Consider the following 21,813-nt stretch of genomic DNA (forward strand, 5'->3'; position numbering starts at 1 on the left):
ATGATTTATAAACTCCACTCCGTGTGCAGTTACAGGGTCTTTTTCGTGTTCATCGTGGATTCGATCGGGTTCACAAGAGTGGCCAGAGTGAACCCGATAAATCGAATTCGAATAAAACTCGAATCCGGTCCCCTACAGCGGAAGGCTGGGGTCTTTTCGGGAAGAAGAATTCATAGAATCCAAAAATATTGTACAGTACATTTGTACAGGATGTTTCGAGAAAGATTGGGAAAAGTTCCTAACACCTAAGTACCACTTTCGCGCAGAAAATCCTCCGGAGAGGTATCTCCCTTGGCAGATCGTCCACGCGTCACGCTACTAATTCCATCATTTCAGTCCATTTATTTACAATAATCTTTGTTGAAAATTTGCATGTGTCCCCTCGAGGGTTCGTTCTTAAACATATATTCACTAGAATGTTCGTCTTAATCTTCTTACAATGTGTTAGACACGTAGTGAAAACCGAAAAAAATCCGCTTGGCCTGCCCATTGGTCGGGCGAATCCGCGACCAACTACTAGTGTTTTAAATAAATGGATAAACAATGCATTTACTGAAATTTTTTATAAAAATTATAAGAGTATATAAAGTTTTGAAAGGATATTCTAAATGTTTGAAGAATTGTTTCTGCCAACTACATTTGCTTCTACACTTGCTTTTTCCCATTGCTTCGCTGATTGGGTGCACTCTTTCCAAAATATCTGTAGTTTTTTGTGTTGAATTAAAAGATTCTTCTAATCTCCCCATGGTTATGGGCTACTTCAATAACCTTGTAGCGATATATTAAAACTCGTGTGTGTCCCCAGACGGAGAGTGGCCGAGACAATTAAGGCGTCGGGCCTCCGAATATCCAAAATCGAATACCTAACGTGCAACCTGGGGTTTTCGACTCGCACTTCCAGATTCGTTCCGGGTCTCCCAGAGCGATAGGCTGATAACTGCTCGGCAATCCCGCCCGTCGATGGGTATGATTAAAGAACTGCTCTGTTAGGGTCCATGGAGTGGAAAAAGTCAACAATGAAAAATATCGTAAAGACATTTTTCTATTTTTTGTAAAATTTAACATTCGTTAAAACTTTGCAAATAACTTGCTTTTATTCTTTCAGTCCTGTGGACACTAAGAGGGCCTTTTAATTAAGCCTGTCGTGGGTTCCGCCAGGCCCACAATGGGGCTGCTGGGTGGCCAACTTACAATTTATTCTTTTCCACTTACTTTCTTTTACTTGTATATTAAATGAAATATATGTAGGCTAGTAACTTCTTTCGGAAACCACATTCAACAAGAGGTATATGCATATAGAGATATTAATTTCTGGCATTTTTTGCCTCTCTTCAGTACAATTTAAGAAGTTCCTATTTAAATCACATAAAATACTATATTGACTGTGATGTTAAATAGGAGCCTCTTAAGGAATTGGACTGAAGAGGGGCAAAATTTCCCGAAATGCATCTCCTATATGAAAGACTAGCCTACTTCTTGTTGAGTATACTACTTTGAGAAAAAGACTACTGTATGTATTTCATTGAATGTATTTACAAGTTAGTGCAACTAAGACTGAGCGATTGTGTAATGATAACTCAAAGAAAAAAAGAACGGAAAGAAAAAAGGGCAGTAAGCATAATGCCAAAAATCCATTCAATTTTTAGTCATATACGGGTCCACCAGTGGACGAGTGGATGAAACCGATAGTTGGTCGCGGGTTCGTGCCTCACCAACGGGCTGGCCAAGTGGAGTTTTCTGTTTCCTTCGTGTTTGTAACATCTAAATAAGAGCGAGTTTCCGGTAGAAAGCCTTCCCGTGAAGCATCGCCTTGACAGATTACCGATGTGTTGCCTTGTCGAATCTATCAACAGAAATAAACAGAAACTAAAAAATTCTGGTAGCAAAGCATAAGTGAAATAATGGCATATACTCAAATTCTGGTATGAACTCCAAGATCTCAGCATATCTATCATTACTAGTGGAAGAATGCAGTTTCCAGAGAAAATATGATATTGCTGAGCACCGTTTGTGCTCTGCGCTTATTATTATTATTATTATCAACCCATCTCGATTATATATATAGATAAACAATAATCTTTTGTGTGTTTTACGAGGTTACGTGAAGGGGTGTTTTTCAATTTCTGAATTTCCTTCCCGGACTCCCCCTGAAAGAAACCCTGCGGAAGTGCAACTTCAGCAATTTTTCATGGGTGTCGGATATGTCTCGTCACTAGGTCGCCTCTATTGTGGACCTGGCCGATAAGTATGATTAAAAGGCCCTATTAATGCCCACAGAGCGAATAGAGAGAGAGGGAGAAAAGTACATAAATAGCGAATTGATTCGACATTTTTACATTTTTAGATAACATACAAATCAATACCCTATTATTAAAAAATAACAATGAACGTATTTTTTAACAAACCAATTTTTCCATCGCATTATTAGAAAAACCGATCATTTCTGTAAGCTCATTTTCTGGAAAAATGGCCAAGCCGACAAGCAAAAACAAGAAGACCACAAATAATCGTGGCAATTCGGCGGCTGTCGGGAACATCGAACAGAGAAGAACGTTCCTCGAATTTCCGGTGGGTACCAAACGCGCCTACAGAATGCCCGGGATCGGACGCGCCTGCGGAGGACACTTGACTTGTCACGTCAAACATTTTTCTAAAGTTGAAAGACAAGAAAGAAAAATTTGTTTTGGCTACGCCACAGGACTGCCTACAAACGCTACGACGACCTTTGCAAGTGGTGTCGGGAGAACGACTTATTGTAGCCGAAATGTCACTCGAGAAAGAAGTCTGGGCACCAAAATTTAACAAAATTTTCCTTAGAAATTTGCCACGATTAACTATATGGAAGGAGTTTAGGAGGCGTTACTCAAAGGTATTTCCTCAGGGGATGAAACGACTGGAGATATTACGACTGGAGGTAAGTTTGTTTGTAGCAGGGGCCAAAGGGGATGAAAGTAGGAAAGAGAAGTTAGGAGAGGAAGGGGAGGTCATGACACGATTAACTAGAATCGAACTTTCACTTTTGGCCGGAAGTCACGTGATTTCAATTCAAAATTTTCTCCCGAACGGAGTTAGATACATAACTGGCATGGCTTCTTTGTTAACGGGAAAAGTATGATGTACGGGGGCAAAACTACTAAACTTAAGTGCATGTTAGTATATTACGTTTACATACATTTTTAATATATAAAGGTTTAATAAACTTTTATTGTGGTGCACTATACAACACGTCACAATACATAACACTTAATATTCTTAAATTACACAGAATTCTGTGCTTTATTTCAAATTAATATCTCATTTAGAGGGATTTGATCTCTCATTGGCTGTAACTCAAATTGCAGACCTATAAATTCCCGGTTTGTCTGTACTTCCTTAATCTTGAGAACGGAGTCAGACAGATGAAAGTCGAGGACGGATATAAAAAGCCCAGGGACAGGAGGCCCCGATTAACTATATATGAACTTCGGTATGGATTGGAAGTCACGTGATTTCAATTCAAAAATTTTCTCCAGAAAGGAGTTAAATAGACGACCGACATGACTCGATTGTTATCGGAAAAAATATGACGCACAGAGGTAAGACGCTACTAATACTAATAAACAGGATTCCCTGACTTTTTCTACTAAAAATCTTATTCTTCGACTTCCCAGGTCTGTACGGACCCGGGACACAAGGTTTAAAGGTTTATTTTAAACCATGTGTTGTTACAGATTTAATACAAAAATTACAAATTTATCCTAATATTAAAAACAATTAGCCTTTGCTATATCTAATACTTTAAAAAACCTGGTAAGGACTCTTGCGTGACTTTCTCGGTACTCATAGTTTATGAAGTTGGTCGGATGGCCGAGCATTTAAGGTGGCAGCCCACCGCTTTGGGAGACCCGGGATCGGATCCGGACGGGTCAAAAAAACCCCCAGGAATTTTTCTGGCGGTGATCCGACCGGATATGTTGACCCCTGTGCCTAACCACCCGGCCGCCTCATTGTGGGCTTGGCCGAACCCATAATGGGCTTGCTGAAAGAAGCCCTCTTAGTGCCCACGGGGCGGAGAGTTAAAAAAAATCCCTCAACCTTTAACTACAAAAATTTAATAGCATCGAGGATCTGTATAGTACAGAAATGACCCTGCAAAGTTTTAAAATGTTTGGTTCACCAGTCCCGATATATAATGAAGAAAAGACCCCTATGCAATTTTGTAACGGTATTTTTTTTTTCTTATGGCGTGCCAAAATGTTGAGAAATGCCAGATCGACAAATCACCATCCCTTCCCCCTGTTATATTCTATAATAGAGAAAAGGATGAGGCCGTTTTGAAAAAGTTCTCACCTACAGCGATAATTTCAATATACTAGATACTTACAAGATCGTTATATCTCTATCGAAAGCTTGGAATTGTCCTCTACCAGTGTCGTTATTTTCTCACTTAGTTACCATCCCTGTACGGCATGAGTGCCAACCTCCAAGTTGTTGTTGCATCCCGTCAGTGAAGAAATTGAAGCCACAGAAATAGGTCAGACTTATAAAGGGCATACAAATTTTGTAAAAACAGGGAAAAACAACCGATTCTGTAAGGTGTCAAGTTTACAGGTGTCGAAGTCGGACCTTGACACCTTCGCAATTATACAATTCGAGAAGGATGGTGTTGGATAAACCATCCCGGGCAAATCTTTCTCGCAATCTGAACTGGTCTCAATTTCCACCTGAAAACAAGTGAGAGAGAGCGAGAAAGAGAAAATCCAACCAATTAGGAAAATAGTTGAAAACTAAAATTCTGTAAGAGATCGAATCTTCAAGGATAACACATGCAGTCTCACCAAAAGCTTCAAGACACTCTCCCCCCATAAGCGTCAACCACGTTGGAGGAGTCTTTTCCTGTGTGGTCATTCTTCTCCCAGTGTCGTCGTCGTCTTCCATTCAAAGTTCGGCAAGAATTAATCTGATCGGACCTGTATCAAGTCGCCGCTGCCCAATCATAACACCCAGAGAACTGAACTCAGATCCACAGGGATGCCTAGACTTCTGTTATTTAGGATTCATAGTTATTTGACGTAAGCAGTCTTTAACTAATAAACGGTTTTTGTAAAGGCACTGTACTCTCTGCCTCCCTCATTCACCACCCATATACGCGAGAGCCCTAGGTCATCCCTGACGAGGGGGTAAAGAATCCCTCTCATAAATCGTCATACTCACAATTCAGTGTCTTCTCTTGGCACTGGCAACGAACATCTGCTTGCACCTATGCATCACTGATGAAATGGCATCCCTTCAAGTATTCTTTAAAATTTGAAGCGTTTCGTGTGAATGGTCGGCTTTGCACAAAACAAATGCAGGATGCATTGTAGTGTTTCAAATTTCACGAGATTTTACTACACCATCGGCACAACCGGAATCTCGCACCTTGCCAGTAAAAAAATCCTCCCATTTCCCAAAGAGCAGAATTCAAAACTAAAGAAAATTTCCAATAATTTGTCTACTTCTTGAACCTTATAAAAATCATAATTCCCTAATTCCAATAATTAGCACTAAAAATACAAGTAGACCTAATATTTTTTTAAAAAATAACATGTAAATTATAAAATAGAAATAATATCAAAGAATTTGACAGAAGTTACATTAATGCATCACTTAAATTTGAAAACAAAATTACTGAAATTCTGTTACATGTAAAAGAAATGGTTTGAAAAATCTTGATAGTATATATGGATGATTTCAAGAATATCCCCCCTTTGATGATGGTAGGTGTCCATAAATGAACTTTTAAACCCGAATAACATCTTAGTTTGAAAAATAAGCAAAGAATATACTCCCATCGGCCTCTCGAATGCAAACAGATACATTTTGAACCCTTCAAAAATCGGAAGAAAGAAAATATTTTGTACCAACACACTGGGCTCTGAAAAACTGGACATTCCTACCAACTCCAGCTCCAAAGCTCTGCCTTTTGGCAAAAGTAATACAGTAGAGAGTCGTTAACATGTTTAGTTTTGAAGCTTTGATCAAATTTGCATGGCAATTTCTTACACATGGATTTTTAACATTCTTTGCATCTTGCATGCAATAAAGGTTGGCCAAGTATGAAGGATAGATCTCAACCTACATGGGTGGATCTATTTCGAAAATTAGTGACCCTATCCGTCCTGAATCTAATTCTTTGGAGTGGCACAGTGGTCTCTTTATCACTTTATCTTCACATCTGTTTTACTTTTCATTTTTGAAGAATTTACAAAATTTACAATTTATAATGGACATAATTAAAAGGCTCTATTTTTGCCAATAGAGTCTTTTAATTATGTCCATTATAAATTCTTCAAGAACCACTACAATGCAGGCAGATGGGCAGCAAGAAATGGAGCCAGACACACCTGGGTTAAATACAAATAAACCATAAAAATTTGATTCTGACATAGATTCAAATCAAGTTTCTTAAAGCTTAATATATATTTTGTGGAGAAAAATACATACATCACCATCTGTTGGATAACTTTGATTTAAAAATCACTATTGAAAAGAATTAAACTGTATTAAGTGTTAATTTTGAGGGTCTAGTATAAAATCCACACCATGCTTGTATTTTTATAAGTGTTGGTTCTCTGAAATTTCAACTGTGGATGATCACAGTCCTCCCCTATAATTCTGCATTCTGTACTGCTGTACCCGATCAAGGAAACTATGACTAACCTTGCACTTTTCAAATCTCTGCCCTGAAATTCTGGTCAACTCTAGTATAAATGTCCTTTCAGATCTACTCGATGGCCCTCCACACATACAAAATCTATAACCATTAATTTATACAATCTGAAGTAATGCACATGAATATTGATATAAATGACAAACAGGTCCTTTTTGACTGTTAGAAGAAAAGACTCATTTCTGTTTGTAACAGATAAAGAGAATAGCCATTGGTGCATCTACTACTATTGTATTTTCTCTGTCCACTTAATTTGTATTTTGCAACACTGCAATATGATTTTCAAGAACTATAGTTGCATTGCATGTACAGTATTTTCTAAAACCTTAAGATGTTTTAATTTGTTCTATCTCTCGATTTTTTTTCAGTAATAAACTATGCTTTTTTTCCAGGGGGCACGAGCATTTCGTATATAATACCTAAGACCTTTTTCTGTCTCGCATTGTACTAATAACTTAAAACAGCATAATAGATCTGGTGTTTTGCAATGATGGATTCTTCTCGCATACTTTCAAAAAGCCATTCACAATTACTACATAATAAATCAATGTTCTAAATTTGCCTTTACACACAAAAAGTAGAATAACATTTTAACAACTGTCCTCGGCAGTATCTCCAAAAGTGATCTATACATTTTGCAGAGCATTAGTGTGATTTTGTCTAGTCAAAAACATATGATCATCATTGTAATTTTATTAAATTCTAGTAATGACATCTGCTATCAAACCTGTTATATAATTTTTCAGTCAAAATCTATAGCAATTTCTATAAATGTTCCCTAGCTAAACTCAGATTTAAAGCTAATATTCTGGAATGAAGAGAAATGTAACAAATAAAAAAAATTGACAAGCTTCTGCAAAAATTCCCCAAGAATTCCAGGTTTTCCAGGTGAGTAGATGCCCTATTTTGAAAATCAGATATCAAAGTCTTCAAGAATTAATTGTGGTATATATTTAACACTTACTTTTATATGTACTCACTTTTTATGGGTACTATGGCATTGTTTTCAATGTAAGCTGATGACTAGCTGCCACTACACACAAGATAGTATCAAATACATGCAGTGTACAAACACGCTAAATTATTTTCTGGTTATGTCATCAAACACGTGTGCGTACACACATTCAACAAGTGGGATGCTTTGGAGATCCATAAATCTGGTTACCATAAAAGTATAGCATTATTATTGTAAAGTATAATTTTGCTATTCGTTTGCTGCAAAATACACCTGTTCCAACAGTACAAATTAATGCTAAACATTTAAAAATAACAAATGTACTCCAATTAAATGCTTCTTAGATATTTTGTGTTTATTTTTGTGCTTTACTGGTCAAAACTTTATTAATGCCAAAAGACAGTGATCTTAAACTTTCATCTGCAAAATACTATACTAATTTTGTGAATTAGATTATACAGTAACACATCATCACTATAAATGAAACATTCATTAATGAATTTTGATATATTAAATTATATAATTAGTAACAATTAAAAATATGTGCGCAATTATTATTAATTTATGAAAAATAATACACAGTATTAATAACTGATTTAACAGTGTTTTAATTTTCTGTATATTGTAAGATTTTGTTCTCTCTACTATATTTACTTATTGCTATTTTTGTAAAAAAAAGATATGATTGTTAAAGCATCTGAACGTGAATATTATCATCATTTAAGAAACAACTTGGACCAGACTGGACTGTACATCTGAAATTTACACAATGTTATCTTTGTAGCATCATATCCAATTATAAGTTAAAGTTGCTTTATTTTTTCTACTGCGTATTCTAATTGACGTCATTTGACTGATAATGAAATACATTTACGTATTACCATAACAATGTGCAAGTGTATATAAAACACATGAAACTAGATTGATTAACTGAGAATAAAAACACAATAATCAAAAGCAGCACAGCGCATTTCAAAATTCAGTTCCATTCATCTGAAAAAATTCCTTTAAAAATTACTATTTTAATATCTAAAGACATTATGTAATCAATGTTTAAAAACCTTTTATTAAAAATTTTCCCTTATGTCCAATTCACTTTCAATTGGAATAAGTTACATTGCTCTAGAACAGAGCAGCTGTCATATGCTTCAATACTATCCACTGATTTGTACTATTGTTTTATCTGTTAACATGCTTTATAATTTTCTTTTTAAGATTTTAGTAAATTTCATTTTTTTAACTTCCTTTAATATAGTACAATGAGTTATATCATAATAACAATCACAAAATAAATATATTTAATATATTTTTTTATATAAAGAATAAGAAGATATTTATTTACTTTGTTAAGACTCAACAAAGTTATTCAAAACGATATCGTGTCACGTTTCAATGTTTATAAATTACAAACAAAATTCCACATTTTAACTAAATATAGAAACAATGATATGGATGTTTTCTTTACCGTACATTTTTCTACCAGATTTATTTTATAAATAAAATCCTTATTACAAAAGCGATGTTTGGAGATTAAAAAAGCGGCGTCGAGTTCGTGACTCCAAACAGAGCAACGGCCGAGAAGCACATAAATATCACAAACCTGCGTGGAGAAAGCCCTCTTTTAAGTACGAGTAGAAAAAAATATAAAATCAAATGATAATCACACCAAGAAGAATCATTTACCCTCTTCTATGTTCTTACTGAAATGTATGTTTTGGTTAGTCTGGTCATTTTCATATTCCACGAAGTCATCGAACAGACACGGCCAAGCTTCCGTGTCGTCGTAACTACTCAGATCGTCACCAATGGCTTCGCTGAAATTTAGAAACATATTCCATGTGTCGCGAGGGATCCCACGAATGTTGGGATGTTTTTCTAAAAATGTGAGCCACCGTCGAAGTATGGGAGGTTCTTTTTGGGAGAATACGAGTTTCCAAAGTTGTATCGCCATTTCCGACGGCAAAATTCTCTGACCTACCTCTAAGCCGAATTTAAAAGCGAAGCGATATAATTCTTTAAAATTTTCCGGTTCTTGAATTTCAACCATTAATTCGGGTAACTTGGATTGTATAGATGGAATGGAATCTACTCTCATTGCCTTGCATCCTTCTACAAATTCCTGGCGAGAAAACCGACACATCTGTTCTGCACCAAACTTCCATGCCAGTAACAACACTTTAAATTCTTCTGGTTTTACATTTAAATCTTGACAGAATAATTCTATGCCGTCGGATAAAATTGCATCCTCGTTAGGATCACGATATTTCTCAAACAAGCTATAAATTCTAGATTCCGAAATTTCTCGTGTTGAGTGACTAGATCGTTTACTATCACTGCTGCCACTTCTTATGGGAGGAATGCGAGGATAGAACATTAACTTTTCTGTTAAACCAATGGATGTTTTGTTACAACTATTCAGATAGGTATCACCATTATTACTGATGTGAACTGTACTATCGGAATTTGACGTTCGTGAAGATCGAGATGTGACCGAACTTCCAACCGGAACACTGTCTCCACAAGATTCGACCATTCTGCTGGAATTTATGTATTTTAGGTGATGATCCTGTGCATCTGTATGCGGGTCAGTCTCACAACAAGAAAGGCACTTCCCCATTTGCTATTAAAGCAAGACGACTTAATTAGTAGATGTCATATCATCTCTGTAAAAGATCATTTTAATAATGTAACTCAAAATGACTCATAATTAATAAATATGTAATATTCATGCATTTAATATTTAATAAGCTTAACATTTGATACTTTTACCTGATAAATCCTTTATTTATCAGAAGTTACATGATATTTAGCCATTATTTTACCTAAAAATTTATATAGAGTTATTATAATATATTAAAAAAAGTGTTACAAATATATAAAATTGTGAGTTAAAAATATTAATTGAAATATCCAATAGAAAATAATTATATTATTATGATTAAGATCTCATAAAAATTACATCCAAATTATTTTTATACAGAACTCTGAAGTAAATATTAAAATGTAAATTATTATTATTATAAATATTCTAATTTATAAATAAATAAATAATGCTTCTTGACCCATGATACCATTCTGTTCTATTGAACAAAGTGTAAGTTGATTTGATATGAAGCTGAAGTATTATCATCAATTTCCCACTATTATTATTGTATAGTACAATATTATAAAACTTGTATGCATTCTTTTTATCCTTTAAATAGACTGTCTAAGCATTGTTACTGGAGACTGTTACAATGGGAAATAATGCAATACTTTAAGTTTTTTTTTTTAAACTCTACGTGCTCTTTGGGCACTAAGGTCTGCCTATCAATCATGAATTTGGTATGGTTCACAATGGGATGACCAGGTGCTGAAGGTTGGGATCCAGCACATTTAGACAACATCAACTGTGAAAAATTCCTAAGTATCTGACCTAGATTCTGTTACGATATGTACTGGTGGTGACATCAAGACAAGCGTAGTGACAAGCGTAACTCAACTGGTCCATCATCTGGAAATCAGTATGAGTGGTGCAGGTAAAACAACTTTTGATACACTAATTAAGAGAGCAATTATATTAACTGTTCATGGTTTATGATAGATAAAGTTTGGTTTAAGGAGCATAAAGAGGACATCAGGAGGAAAAGTACAATGTCAGCCTTGGTAAGGAGAGCATGAAGGGAAGCAATATTCTATGGAATGATGCATATATATTCAAGAAATGAAGGGATCTGGCAAGTGGAGACATTGTATATTTACAAAGTTTAGGAAAAAAAGGCAGTTAACATTAAGGACTCTGACTCCCTTCCTAATGTGTAGAAGTGGTACCTGAAGAAGAATACTGAAAGGAGAAAGAAAGCAAAGAGAATGGAGAAAGGAAAGAGAGGATTGTTTGAAGACACATAAAATACTTTATGTACTTTTCCAACAATTTAAACTTTAATATAACTAACATTTTTGGCTTGATTAATAAGCCTTTACCATTAATAAATTGTTATAACTACTGTTTCAGACACTGTAGTCTTTCAGTGATAAGAAGAAAACCTTGCTGATGGTGCACCATCTAAGTTGCACGAAAAGTAACATATAACTGATTATTTGTCATTATGTTTGTTTAGAAAGTTACCATTGTGAGGATTGGAAGTGTCCCATCTGGTTTATGAAATCTGCAACATACACTTTGTCAATCTAATGACACGTTGATTTCAAAATTTAAGTAATTTAACACCTTCTTAACAACATAACATTATTAATTATTTCTTTCACACTTTCAAAATAAATTAAAATGTTTTTGTTATCATGTCGTCATGTTTATTATTAAGTTTTATATTTAAATGTAGATAATATTTTTTAATGTAATTTTGTTAACTTATAATATGTTTGTAACAGATACTCCATTTTCAAACATTTGTAAATAAAATCTAAACAGTGTGAAATAGTCAAAAATGTTCCTTTAAGTCTGAAGAAAATTTAGCTTACAGGAGAAAACAATTTTATTTATAATAGTTTACAAAACTGTATCAAAATTTGTATCTTTCGCCTTAAGAATAATTACTGTTATTATAAAGTCTTTCTCTAGAAAAGTAAACAATTTTGAATAAAAATATGCATTACTTTTATTTATCTTCTAACTACAAGCAAATTTAATATGAAATAATATTCATATTTCTGTTGCATCTGATACTATCAATAACAATTATTGATTAAAAAAAAGTATACAAAACACAGCACAAAACTGTAATAAATAAATCTTTAAAGACATCCTTATAAATTATTCTTCTATTGCCTTCTACAACCCATGTTACATATTATGAATGTATGAATTTCATAAATCTTGAAGCATTACCTGTAGGTAGTGGATGTATTGAACACATTTCTAATGAATCCGAACATAAGTGAAATTTCAAAATAGCCGTACAGTATGACTAAAATAAGAATAAAAGCAGATGGAAGCTTGTTTTGAACTGTCAGTGAATTAATTATGAATGTAATATTTAATTATTATTTTTCACTGCTTAAATTCTTGTTTTTTGTGTCAATGGTAGACATGCCAAGGGTATGACCAAACAAGTTACAAATTACATACCGGTAAGAATATGCAAAACAGATAAAGAACTGAGTAACCATATTGTTAATTTTTAGTCATAATTGTATCAGTGGCTGTAAGTGTAGGAATGACTAAACTATATTTCTCTATTTGATGGATTATTTGAAAATCAAAAATGCTATTTTGGTTTATACAATTACAAATTACATGCCTGTAAAATCAAAAATTGAATATTTTTTGAGTATTCTACGATTAACACTAAGAGATTATTCGCTCCAAATAGATTGTCTTACAATTATAATTTACATTTTGTAATAAGAACAGCTGAAGAAGGATAGCTCAACTGCCTGAAATGTACACAGTTATTGCAATAAATATCAAATATTCATCTGTTCCTATGTGATTCCAACAACTCCTTCAAAAGTGTGTGATAAATCCTACTGAGAACCAAAAATGTAGTGCTCATATATTCAACTATTGTCCAACTTTATATAAATAACTCTATTTGCAGTCCAACAATCTTAAATGAGGAAGGAAACACTTTTTAAAAATTCTCATTACAACTATAAATCTCTCTACAATAATATTTTTTCTGGTAAGACTAAATATCATTATAGAAGGATTTGACTACATATAAACAATAACCATGCCTGATATTTTAATCTTTATCTAAATTAGAGAAAACTATATTTGGCTAATAATTAGTGTAAAGTACTGTACATAGTTTGATTGATTAAATTATTAACCAAATGACAGCTTAAAAATCTGCCTATAGATATTCAAGTTAAAATTCTTGTTTAGATGAGTGTGTTTTTGATATTGCAAAGAATTCTTTTGTAATTAAATCTGAATGCTGGAAAAAAGCAACTACATATGGGATTACAGTACTAGCAACATTAAATCCCAAAACAGTTGATAAAAGCAATTGAAACATGAGTACAATAATGCATTGATTATCTGAAAAACCAATTATCCATAAACTCAATTGATAAAATTTTGTTCTATGTAAAAATCTTAGACATAACTTATTCTTAAATGTCAACTATAGTATATTTTGTATTCTCAATTGTTCTAAATTCTGCAAGAAAAGATGATGATGGACCAAATAGGTCCAAAAAAGTTACCTTTCATATAAATCTATTGGTTTCCTCATATCAGCAATTTATTTGTTGAATTTTGACTTCACAGAATACAAATTTCAGAAATTATAAAGTTTTTACTTAATACTGATTTTGGCAATCTTCCATAGGCCCACTATCGAGCTATCTTGTTATCAACATTAGTCTTATGTTTTATTTTTTTATTTATTACAATACAAACAGAATAGATTAATCAATGAGTCACATGCTTCTAATGTGCACCATGATACATTAGAAATGTACAACACAAATGCACAACAAAGCATCTGATGAATTAGAAACAGTGTTTATATGGTTAGAAATGTAACCTGAAGCAATTTTTCAACTGTCATGATGATCAAGTGAGAGATTTTGCAGTGTTAAAAAGAAAATATTATGTAAAACAAGGGAAAATAAGTGAATTCTTTCAAATAAAAAGTTGTAAAAACTAATTTTATGTGAGTTAGGGTTTGGGTCCCAGGACGTCTCATGTCTCGAAGTCCTGGGACTTTTTCTAAATTTAATTGTCTCTGGTCCCGCGACTTTCGGGTTAAGACTCAGAGACACGCTTGTCAAAATTGTATTGTAATAATTTTATTTTTAAAAGGTCGTAATAAAGTTTATTAGCTTCCTGCACTCTGTTATTGTGAGACCATCTGTTAGCTTAACAAGTAATTACTTGATACTCCTACGTAATGTACTGAGTGAGTACACAATAAATACGTTCGCCGCCATATTATTATTTTGTGACGTTTGTTTATGAGATCGTGACATTTGTGACTGTCTGTGTCAGCAATGTCAGCTCAGTCAGTCAGTCGTCAATTTCACTTTATGAGGTGAAGTGCTGTGCGCAATTGCATTGCGTCAGTCGCAAAATACGGATTTTTTTACTTCAAATTTGAATAAAACTGCACTTATTGCTTTTGCAGAAAGATCTGTATTGCAGACTTTTTGAAAATATCCCTCGTATCCAAATGCCAGATTTGGAAATAATGGACATCGAACCAAATACCAGTAGCTCTACAGTACACAACGAACCCTATGAGTCGTTTCAAAGTCAAATGGAACAGGCAATCAAAAAATCAAAGAAAATGTACCCGAAATTCTTGCAAAAAGATCAAGAGCAACATTAAAAAAGGAGTTTCAGTTATTTGACAACTGGAAAACATACTGAAAGTTTGGAAATAATTTATAAAGCTTTAAACACAATAAAACCAACATCTGTTGAAAACGAGTGTTTGCCTTGTCCGGAGGCATTATTACAAAAATCAGAAACAGATTATCAGACAAAGCTGTAAATGCTCTGATTTTTTTAAATGCCTATTTCATTAAATCACAAAAGAAGTCTAATTGCTAATTTATTATATTATTTATATGACTAATGAATAGAGACTAGGTGATGATTATTAATGATTAGTATGATTACTAATCATTAATAAGTTGGATTTATAATTATAAGATTTTACTGTCAAAAAACGAATCTATGATTATAAGAATTAAACATATGAACTGTTTAGACTTTAATTGTTATAAATGTTAGGATTTGATTTTATGTTCAATAAATGTTGATTTTTACTAAAATTGCTTTTTTATTGATACATCTCGCCAAAAATGAACTCGATTCTAATTTTATTCTGAGAAGTCTCGAAGTCCCGGGATGCCCCGGGATTTTGATTGTGGGTTGTCTCGTGTCCCGGGACTGAGAATGTCAAGACTTCCCAAACCCTAATGTGAGTACTGTACTTACTTTAACATTAACTTTACTACTAAGAACAGATTACTTTGTATCCAAACACAAACTAAGAATTGGGTTGAAGCAATGATCACTTATCATGTGTGTATATATCTACACATATGATAAGTGATGATATCAACACAGTGAGATCTACACTTATTTGTAATTAGTGATATATACCGTATTTACTCAAATATAAGACAACCTTGCATATAGGACGAGGTGTAACTTTAAAGATCAAAATAAAGAAAATTAGATTTATTAATACAATTCTAATTTTATTTCATTTAATCACAAGTAAAATATCAAATGACATAAATGCACACATTGTCCTGCAAAAATTACTAGCATTTTAAACTTTAAGGAAAATCTTGTAAAATTGACAACATAATTTGTTCAAATAAAGTTGGACAATCGGAAACTTTTTTTTTTTTGCCAATTCTTAACAGTCGAATCCACTCTCCATCGATTACACTTATGAGTTTCTCCAAATTATGATTTCCGAATAATCATCTGTTTTCACGTGGGAATGGATTAAAACTTATATCGGGCTCCTGTGTGATTTTGGAATTTCAATCTGGAATTCAATTCAAAAGCTTTGCTTTTCCTATTGCTATTCATCTTTACTCCTGACAATATACAAGAATGATTCAAACAACCCAGATAAAATATGTTCTTAAATACAAGAGGGTAAGTATGCGGTAAAAAAATGCAAATACACAATTCACAAAAATTATTTGCAAAAACGCAAAGAATCTTTCGCTCGCACATATAGGACGACCTAGGAATTAATAGCTTAAGAGCTGTGATAAATGAATAAAAACCTTGTCTTATATGCAAGTAAATACAGTTTATTATATATATATATATATATATATATATATGTGGGGGACCCAAAAATAATGGGAATAATTTTGTGGAGGGAGAGAGGTTCGTAGTACATATATCTGCCTCTAGATGTTAATAGATGGAATCTTCTGAAATCAGTACATGAAGTGGCATTGGTGTGTCAAGACTTGTTGACCCATAGCAAATTTTTTGCGAGAGCTGTTTTTTGTTTACGTCAAAAACATGATGTCAGATTTTAAAGAGCAATGCACTGCTGTGAAATCTTGTTTCCTGTTAGGGAAAATTGAATCGGAAACAGCTGAAATGATTCAACATGCTCACAAACAAAATATCATGAGTAAGACAATGGTTTACGAGCAATTTTCTCACTTTCAAAAAGGAGAAATGTCTCTTGAAAATCAATTCAGGTCTGGTCGTCCCTCCAATGTTCTAACTGACAAAAATGTTGAGAAAATTTGCACTCTCATTAACAAAGATCATTGTCAAACCATTGATGAACTCACTGATTTGTCTGGGATTGGAGTTCATGGAGTTCAATTCAGTAACTTTTGTCACAAGAACTCCGCATGAGAAGAGTTTCCACAAAGTTTGTTCCAAGCTTGTTGACCGCCGATCAGAAAAGCAATCACTTGGCAGTTTGTCAGACTTGAAAGAACATTTGGAAAATGATCCAGACTTGTTTTCAAGGTGATAACTGGTGATGAATTGTGGAGTTATGGTTATGATCCAGAAACCAAATCCAGCCAGTGGAAAACATGATCTCATCCCAAAAAAGCAAGACAAGCGAAGTCAAATGTGAAAACCATGTTAATCTGCTTTTTCTGATGTGAAAAGAACGGTTCATTCTGAATTCATTCATCCAGGCCAGATAGTTATCTGGAAGTCCTTCGTGATGCTGTGAGAAGGAAAAAAAAAGGGACTATTGAATGGAGGATTAGTTTTTCTATCACAACAATGCACCCGCTCACACGTCACTCTCTGTGCAGCAGTTTTTGACAAGAAACGACAAGACCCTTCTCCCTCTATTCACCTGATCTCACATCTTGCAATTTTTTTTTTTTCCAGGATGAAGAGGGAACTCAAAGGGAAGTGATTTCAGACAGTAGAAGAGGTGAAAATAAAAATGACGGAGGCACTAAGAGACATTTCAAAACAGGAATTTTCTAGGTGTTTTGAACAATGGAAAAAATGTTTGGACAAGTGTATTGAGTCTAATGGAGAGTATTTTAAAGGAAATTAAAATATGAAGTTGTTAAAATAAATACATGATTTTTTCTGAATTTTTTTCCGTTATTTTTAGGCCCCCCAAATATATATCTCACTTATCATAAATATATATCGGTTATCCAAAATAATTGGGCTGGACAATTATGGATAACTGATTTTTTTTTTCAGATTATTTCAGATAATTGGGACTTTTCTGTACTTTCACCTTTAATGTATAAAGTTTCCTTAGGTTAGAACAAATTCTTACAAATTCAAATAAAAAATTTAAGAAACTATAGAACAAAACAAACTGAATTGTTTGGTCATCAATGAATAAAATTTATTTTGTGGATCTGTTGTTTAATTAATTAATTCAGAATTTGATTAAAACGTATTAAAGTTCATTAACAAGACACAAAAATTTAATAATTCTTGAATATTTTGTAACATCCTGCTATGATATACAGTAATTTCATAATATTGCTGGATTTGATAAAAATTTGAAATCTTGGAATAGTCGTAAATTTCTTTTCTGTTGTGTCATATCACATTCAAAATCTTATCATTTACTATAAATAGAATTAATTTACTTTATTTCATAATATTTTATAATAATCAATTGTACACTTTGTATTTTATTATTTTATTCTATAAAATTATTCAGACATACATAGTTATTTAAGACATTACATGACGATAAACTAGATATTTTTTAAATGTAATTTTAAATAACAAAATATTAAATTTCACTATTAATGAAATTATTATAAACAACTTACAATGAAATCATGATGACACCGTAATAATTTTTGTATGTGTCAGGTTTTAATTTCAAAATCATATCTCCCGAATGTAATGCGTCATGACTCATTTAAGACTCGTAAAATTCTTTTAGCTTCCATATAACTGTAAAAGAAAACAAAAAACAAATTATTATTTTTCAATCATCTCACATTTATTTAAAAATTCAATATAGTGTCATTTCATCATCACTATTTTTTTTTAAATCTATATTGTCTTTTAGGTTTTATCATAAATGTAAATAGATTTTCAGATTTTACTTTTTAACATTAAAATATAACATTTAACTAAAGTTTACAACAAAATTCACAGCCTGTTAATAAATATGCATTTCAGCACCGTGCCCTCATCGTTTTACATTTTTTAGGTTGTTTTATTATAAATTACTGTATTTTAAAATTTCCAGACATATTTAAAACATTCTACCATATACTGGACACGTTATTACATTACATATATTCTAGACATTACAAAAAAAAAACCCTTCAATATGTTATAGATTTAACAAAATAATTAACAACAGTGTATAGAAGGGCTAGAAGCATGCAATTTAATATCAATATAGTGTTATAAGATTATTAGATTAGTCAAAACAATTTCAATATATTGTGTGCACACTCACGCGCGAGCATCTGTGTACGTACAGTCAAACCTGTCTATAACCTGTATGTAGCAAAAACCTGTCATTAATGGAAGATTTCTTCAATCCCTTGAATTTTCTGCAAAAATTAACAAAACAAAGGAAAATCAGGCCACATAATGGTGATTCAGTATCCTCTTCCGTGCTCAATGGAAAGTTGTTTGCATATTTTTAACAGTCATCTTTTAACACAGATAGGCAACTTAATTATAACAGTTGTGAAATTTAACACACTATTGCTAATGAGAGATTGTATTCTTTAACAACTTATTTTAAACCTTTTACATCATGCTTTGTTTGAATAAACTCCAGTCAAAATGTCTGTAGATAAAATGCATATCAGGCATATTATGCTTTTTAAGTTTTGTAAAGGATAACTAAACTAAGCTAAACAAACAGTAAAAAATACTCGTAGTGTGTATGGGAAAGATGCTCCTAAACTTTGAACATATCATGTGTGCTTTTGAAAGTTGTTTGGGAAATTTTGAACTAAAGGATACAAAATGTACAGGGGACCCAAAAACGGTCGACGAAGAAAAATTGCAGGAAAAACTTGTTAAAAATAGATAAATAACAACTGGCAAGCTTGTAACAAATCATAGTGTGTCACAGACATGTATCGTTAAAACACTTCATCCACTTGAAATAGTTGTAAAATGTAATGATAATTGTGTTCTGCATGATTTAAAAAAAAAAAAACAAATTGAGTATAATTTTGTCTGAAGGTGATAGGTAGCTCTAAGGTTTCATTCTATTTTTAAATGAATTACCCATTTTTATCACAAAAACATTAAATAATTGAGATTGTTGTAATGGCAAATACTGTCCACGAGACATCGCCAAATTTGATTTAATAAATAGAATAAAAAATAAATAAATAAATAAATTTTACGGATGACAAAATTAAAGTTAAAATAAAATATTTGTTATTAACTGAAAATTTGTTCTAGCAAGTGGTGATTGTTCAGTCAATACCAAGGTGCCACTTTATTTGATTAACATAATTTTAATATAGGCAGTAGTATTGAGAGATTAATTAATTGTGTTAATCAAGGGATGCCTGTAGTAGATAACCTGTATAGAGCAGAAAACCTGTCTACTATGGAAGAATTGCTTGGTTCTATGGGATTACATTATAGACAGGTTTGACTGTATACAAACCTATATATATATATATACAGGGTGGACCAAAAAAAATATACGTATTTCAAACTGATATATTTAATAAACTGTAAGACATACAACTATGGAACTTGGGACACATATTTATGAAACTCTCTAGTTTAGATTACAGGTGTTCAATATGTCCTCCACCAGCGACACGAACAATATCACACCGATACTCAAATTCCTGCCATACTCGACTAAGCATGTCCGGTGTCACTGATGTAATGGCAGTACGGATCCGGTTCTTCAACTCCTCGAGGTTCTGTGGTAGTGGAGGAACATAGACGGTGTCCTTGATGAAATCCCACAGGAAGAAATCACACAGCGTCAAATCCGGTGACCGTGGAGGCCAGCTGAAAAGTGCTAAATCGTCAGCTCCTTGACGTCCAATCCAACGGTTCGGAAGAGTTTCATTCAGAAACTGACGAACTTGACGATTCCAGTGAGGGGGTGCCCCGTCTTGTTGAAAAATGAGGTTGTCCTTGTTCAGCCTCGGAAACAACCAGTTTTGCAACATATGAAGAATACAAAAGCTTTTGTGCTGTGGCGTAGCCATTTTACAACAACTGCGAATACGTCATTGTAACCAAGCACAACTGACATCTAGGGGACATGGACACAAACTAGACAATGCACTCGTTCCTCCGATAAATGCAGCACACTGCTACTATTGATAGTTTACTAAATATATCAGTTTGAAATACGTATATTCTTTTTGGTCCACCCTGTATATATATATATATATATACAAATACAATTACTGACTAAATTACATTTTCATTCATGTTTTTTGGAGTCGATGGTGGGAAATCTATGCATTTGTTCAAACTTCTAACTTCTTAATGACGTATCTTCTAATTACACCAGTTTTCATAGTTTAATTAATCATCCTGAACATAATACAGTAGAGAGTCATTAATCCGAATCAATTGGGGACTGGGGTTGTTCGGATTAGTGATTTGTTCGGATAACCGATTATGGACAAAAAACATATATTAACCTGTCTGATGTTCAAATTTTTCTCCATTGCTTTGTGTTGAATTTTTGTCAATTTTAAGTTTAACGAAAATTTTTATAATAATAATTGAGGCTATTGTATCGTTAAAAATTATTTCTTTATTTTGTACAAACAAAATAAATATATTGAAAAATATAAAGACATGAAAATTATAGTTTAGAAGTAAATCTAGTATCTAAAACGTTTGATTCAGCATGACACAGTCCGACTCAAAATCGTTCAGATAACCGGGGTTCAGATTAACGACTCTCTACCGTACTATATCTTTTCTTCAACAATATATGATTTTATTACTTAAAGCTGATTTTTCAGTTTCACATATTCTCTTAAATTTTCACAAAAGATTGCAAAGATGCTGATATACTACTACTGGCAATTTTTCCAATTGAAAATTAAATTGGAATCATAAAACACTACTAAACTGAATAAACATTTTAACTTTACAAGACTCGAATCTCGTTTCTCAGCAATACAGCTCAATTAAGTACATTTAAGACTATATTATTTAAAAATTAAAAAATGGTATTCGGTAATTATAGCTCAAGTTAATATAAAATATCCTCTAAAAACTTCTCAAATTGAGAATACAGTAGAGCATCGCTTA

At 32.9% G+C, this 21,813-nt stretch overlaps 1 protein-coding gene across 4 annotated transcripts in view; it reads right to left on the reverse strand.

The window, feature by feature from the left end:
• Positions 1–8,692: 8,692 nt before the first annotated feature.
• Positions 8,693–21,813, reverse strand: part of SCCRO3 (defective in cullin neddylation 1 domain containing SCCRO3) — a 36,725-nt gene continuing 23,604 nt past the window's right edge. The window contains exons 2-4 of one of the 4 annotated variants that reach the window (XM_067281025.1): positions 18,363–18,489; positions 10,416–10,468; positions 8,693–10,266 (exon numbers count right to left, since the gene is read on the reverse strand). In XM_067281025.1, coding sequence (XP_067137126.1) covers positions 9,322–10,263 — 942 coding nt within the window. In that variant the 5' untranslated portion in view covers positions 10,264–10,266; positions 10,416–10,468; positions 18,363–18,489 and the 3' untranslated portion in view covers positions 8,693–9,321. Of the gene's footprint in view, positions 10,310–10,415; positions 10,469–18,358; positions 18,490–21,813 lie in introns of all 4 variants that reach the window. The other 3 variants (XM_067281022.1, XM_067281026.1, XM_067281024.1) reach the window with 3 other exon arrangements.

This window comes from Centruroides vittatus, unplaced genomic scaffold (assembly GCF_030686945.1).
Source record: "Centruroides vittatus isolate TY-2023 unplaced genomic scaffold, ASM3068694v2 contig_904, whole genome shotgun sequence".
NCBI classification, from domain to species: domain Eukaryota; kingdom Metazoa; phylum Arthropoda; class Arachnida; order Scorpiones; family Buthidae; genus Centruroides; species Centruroides vittatus.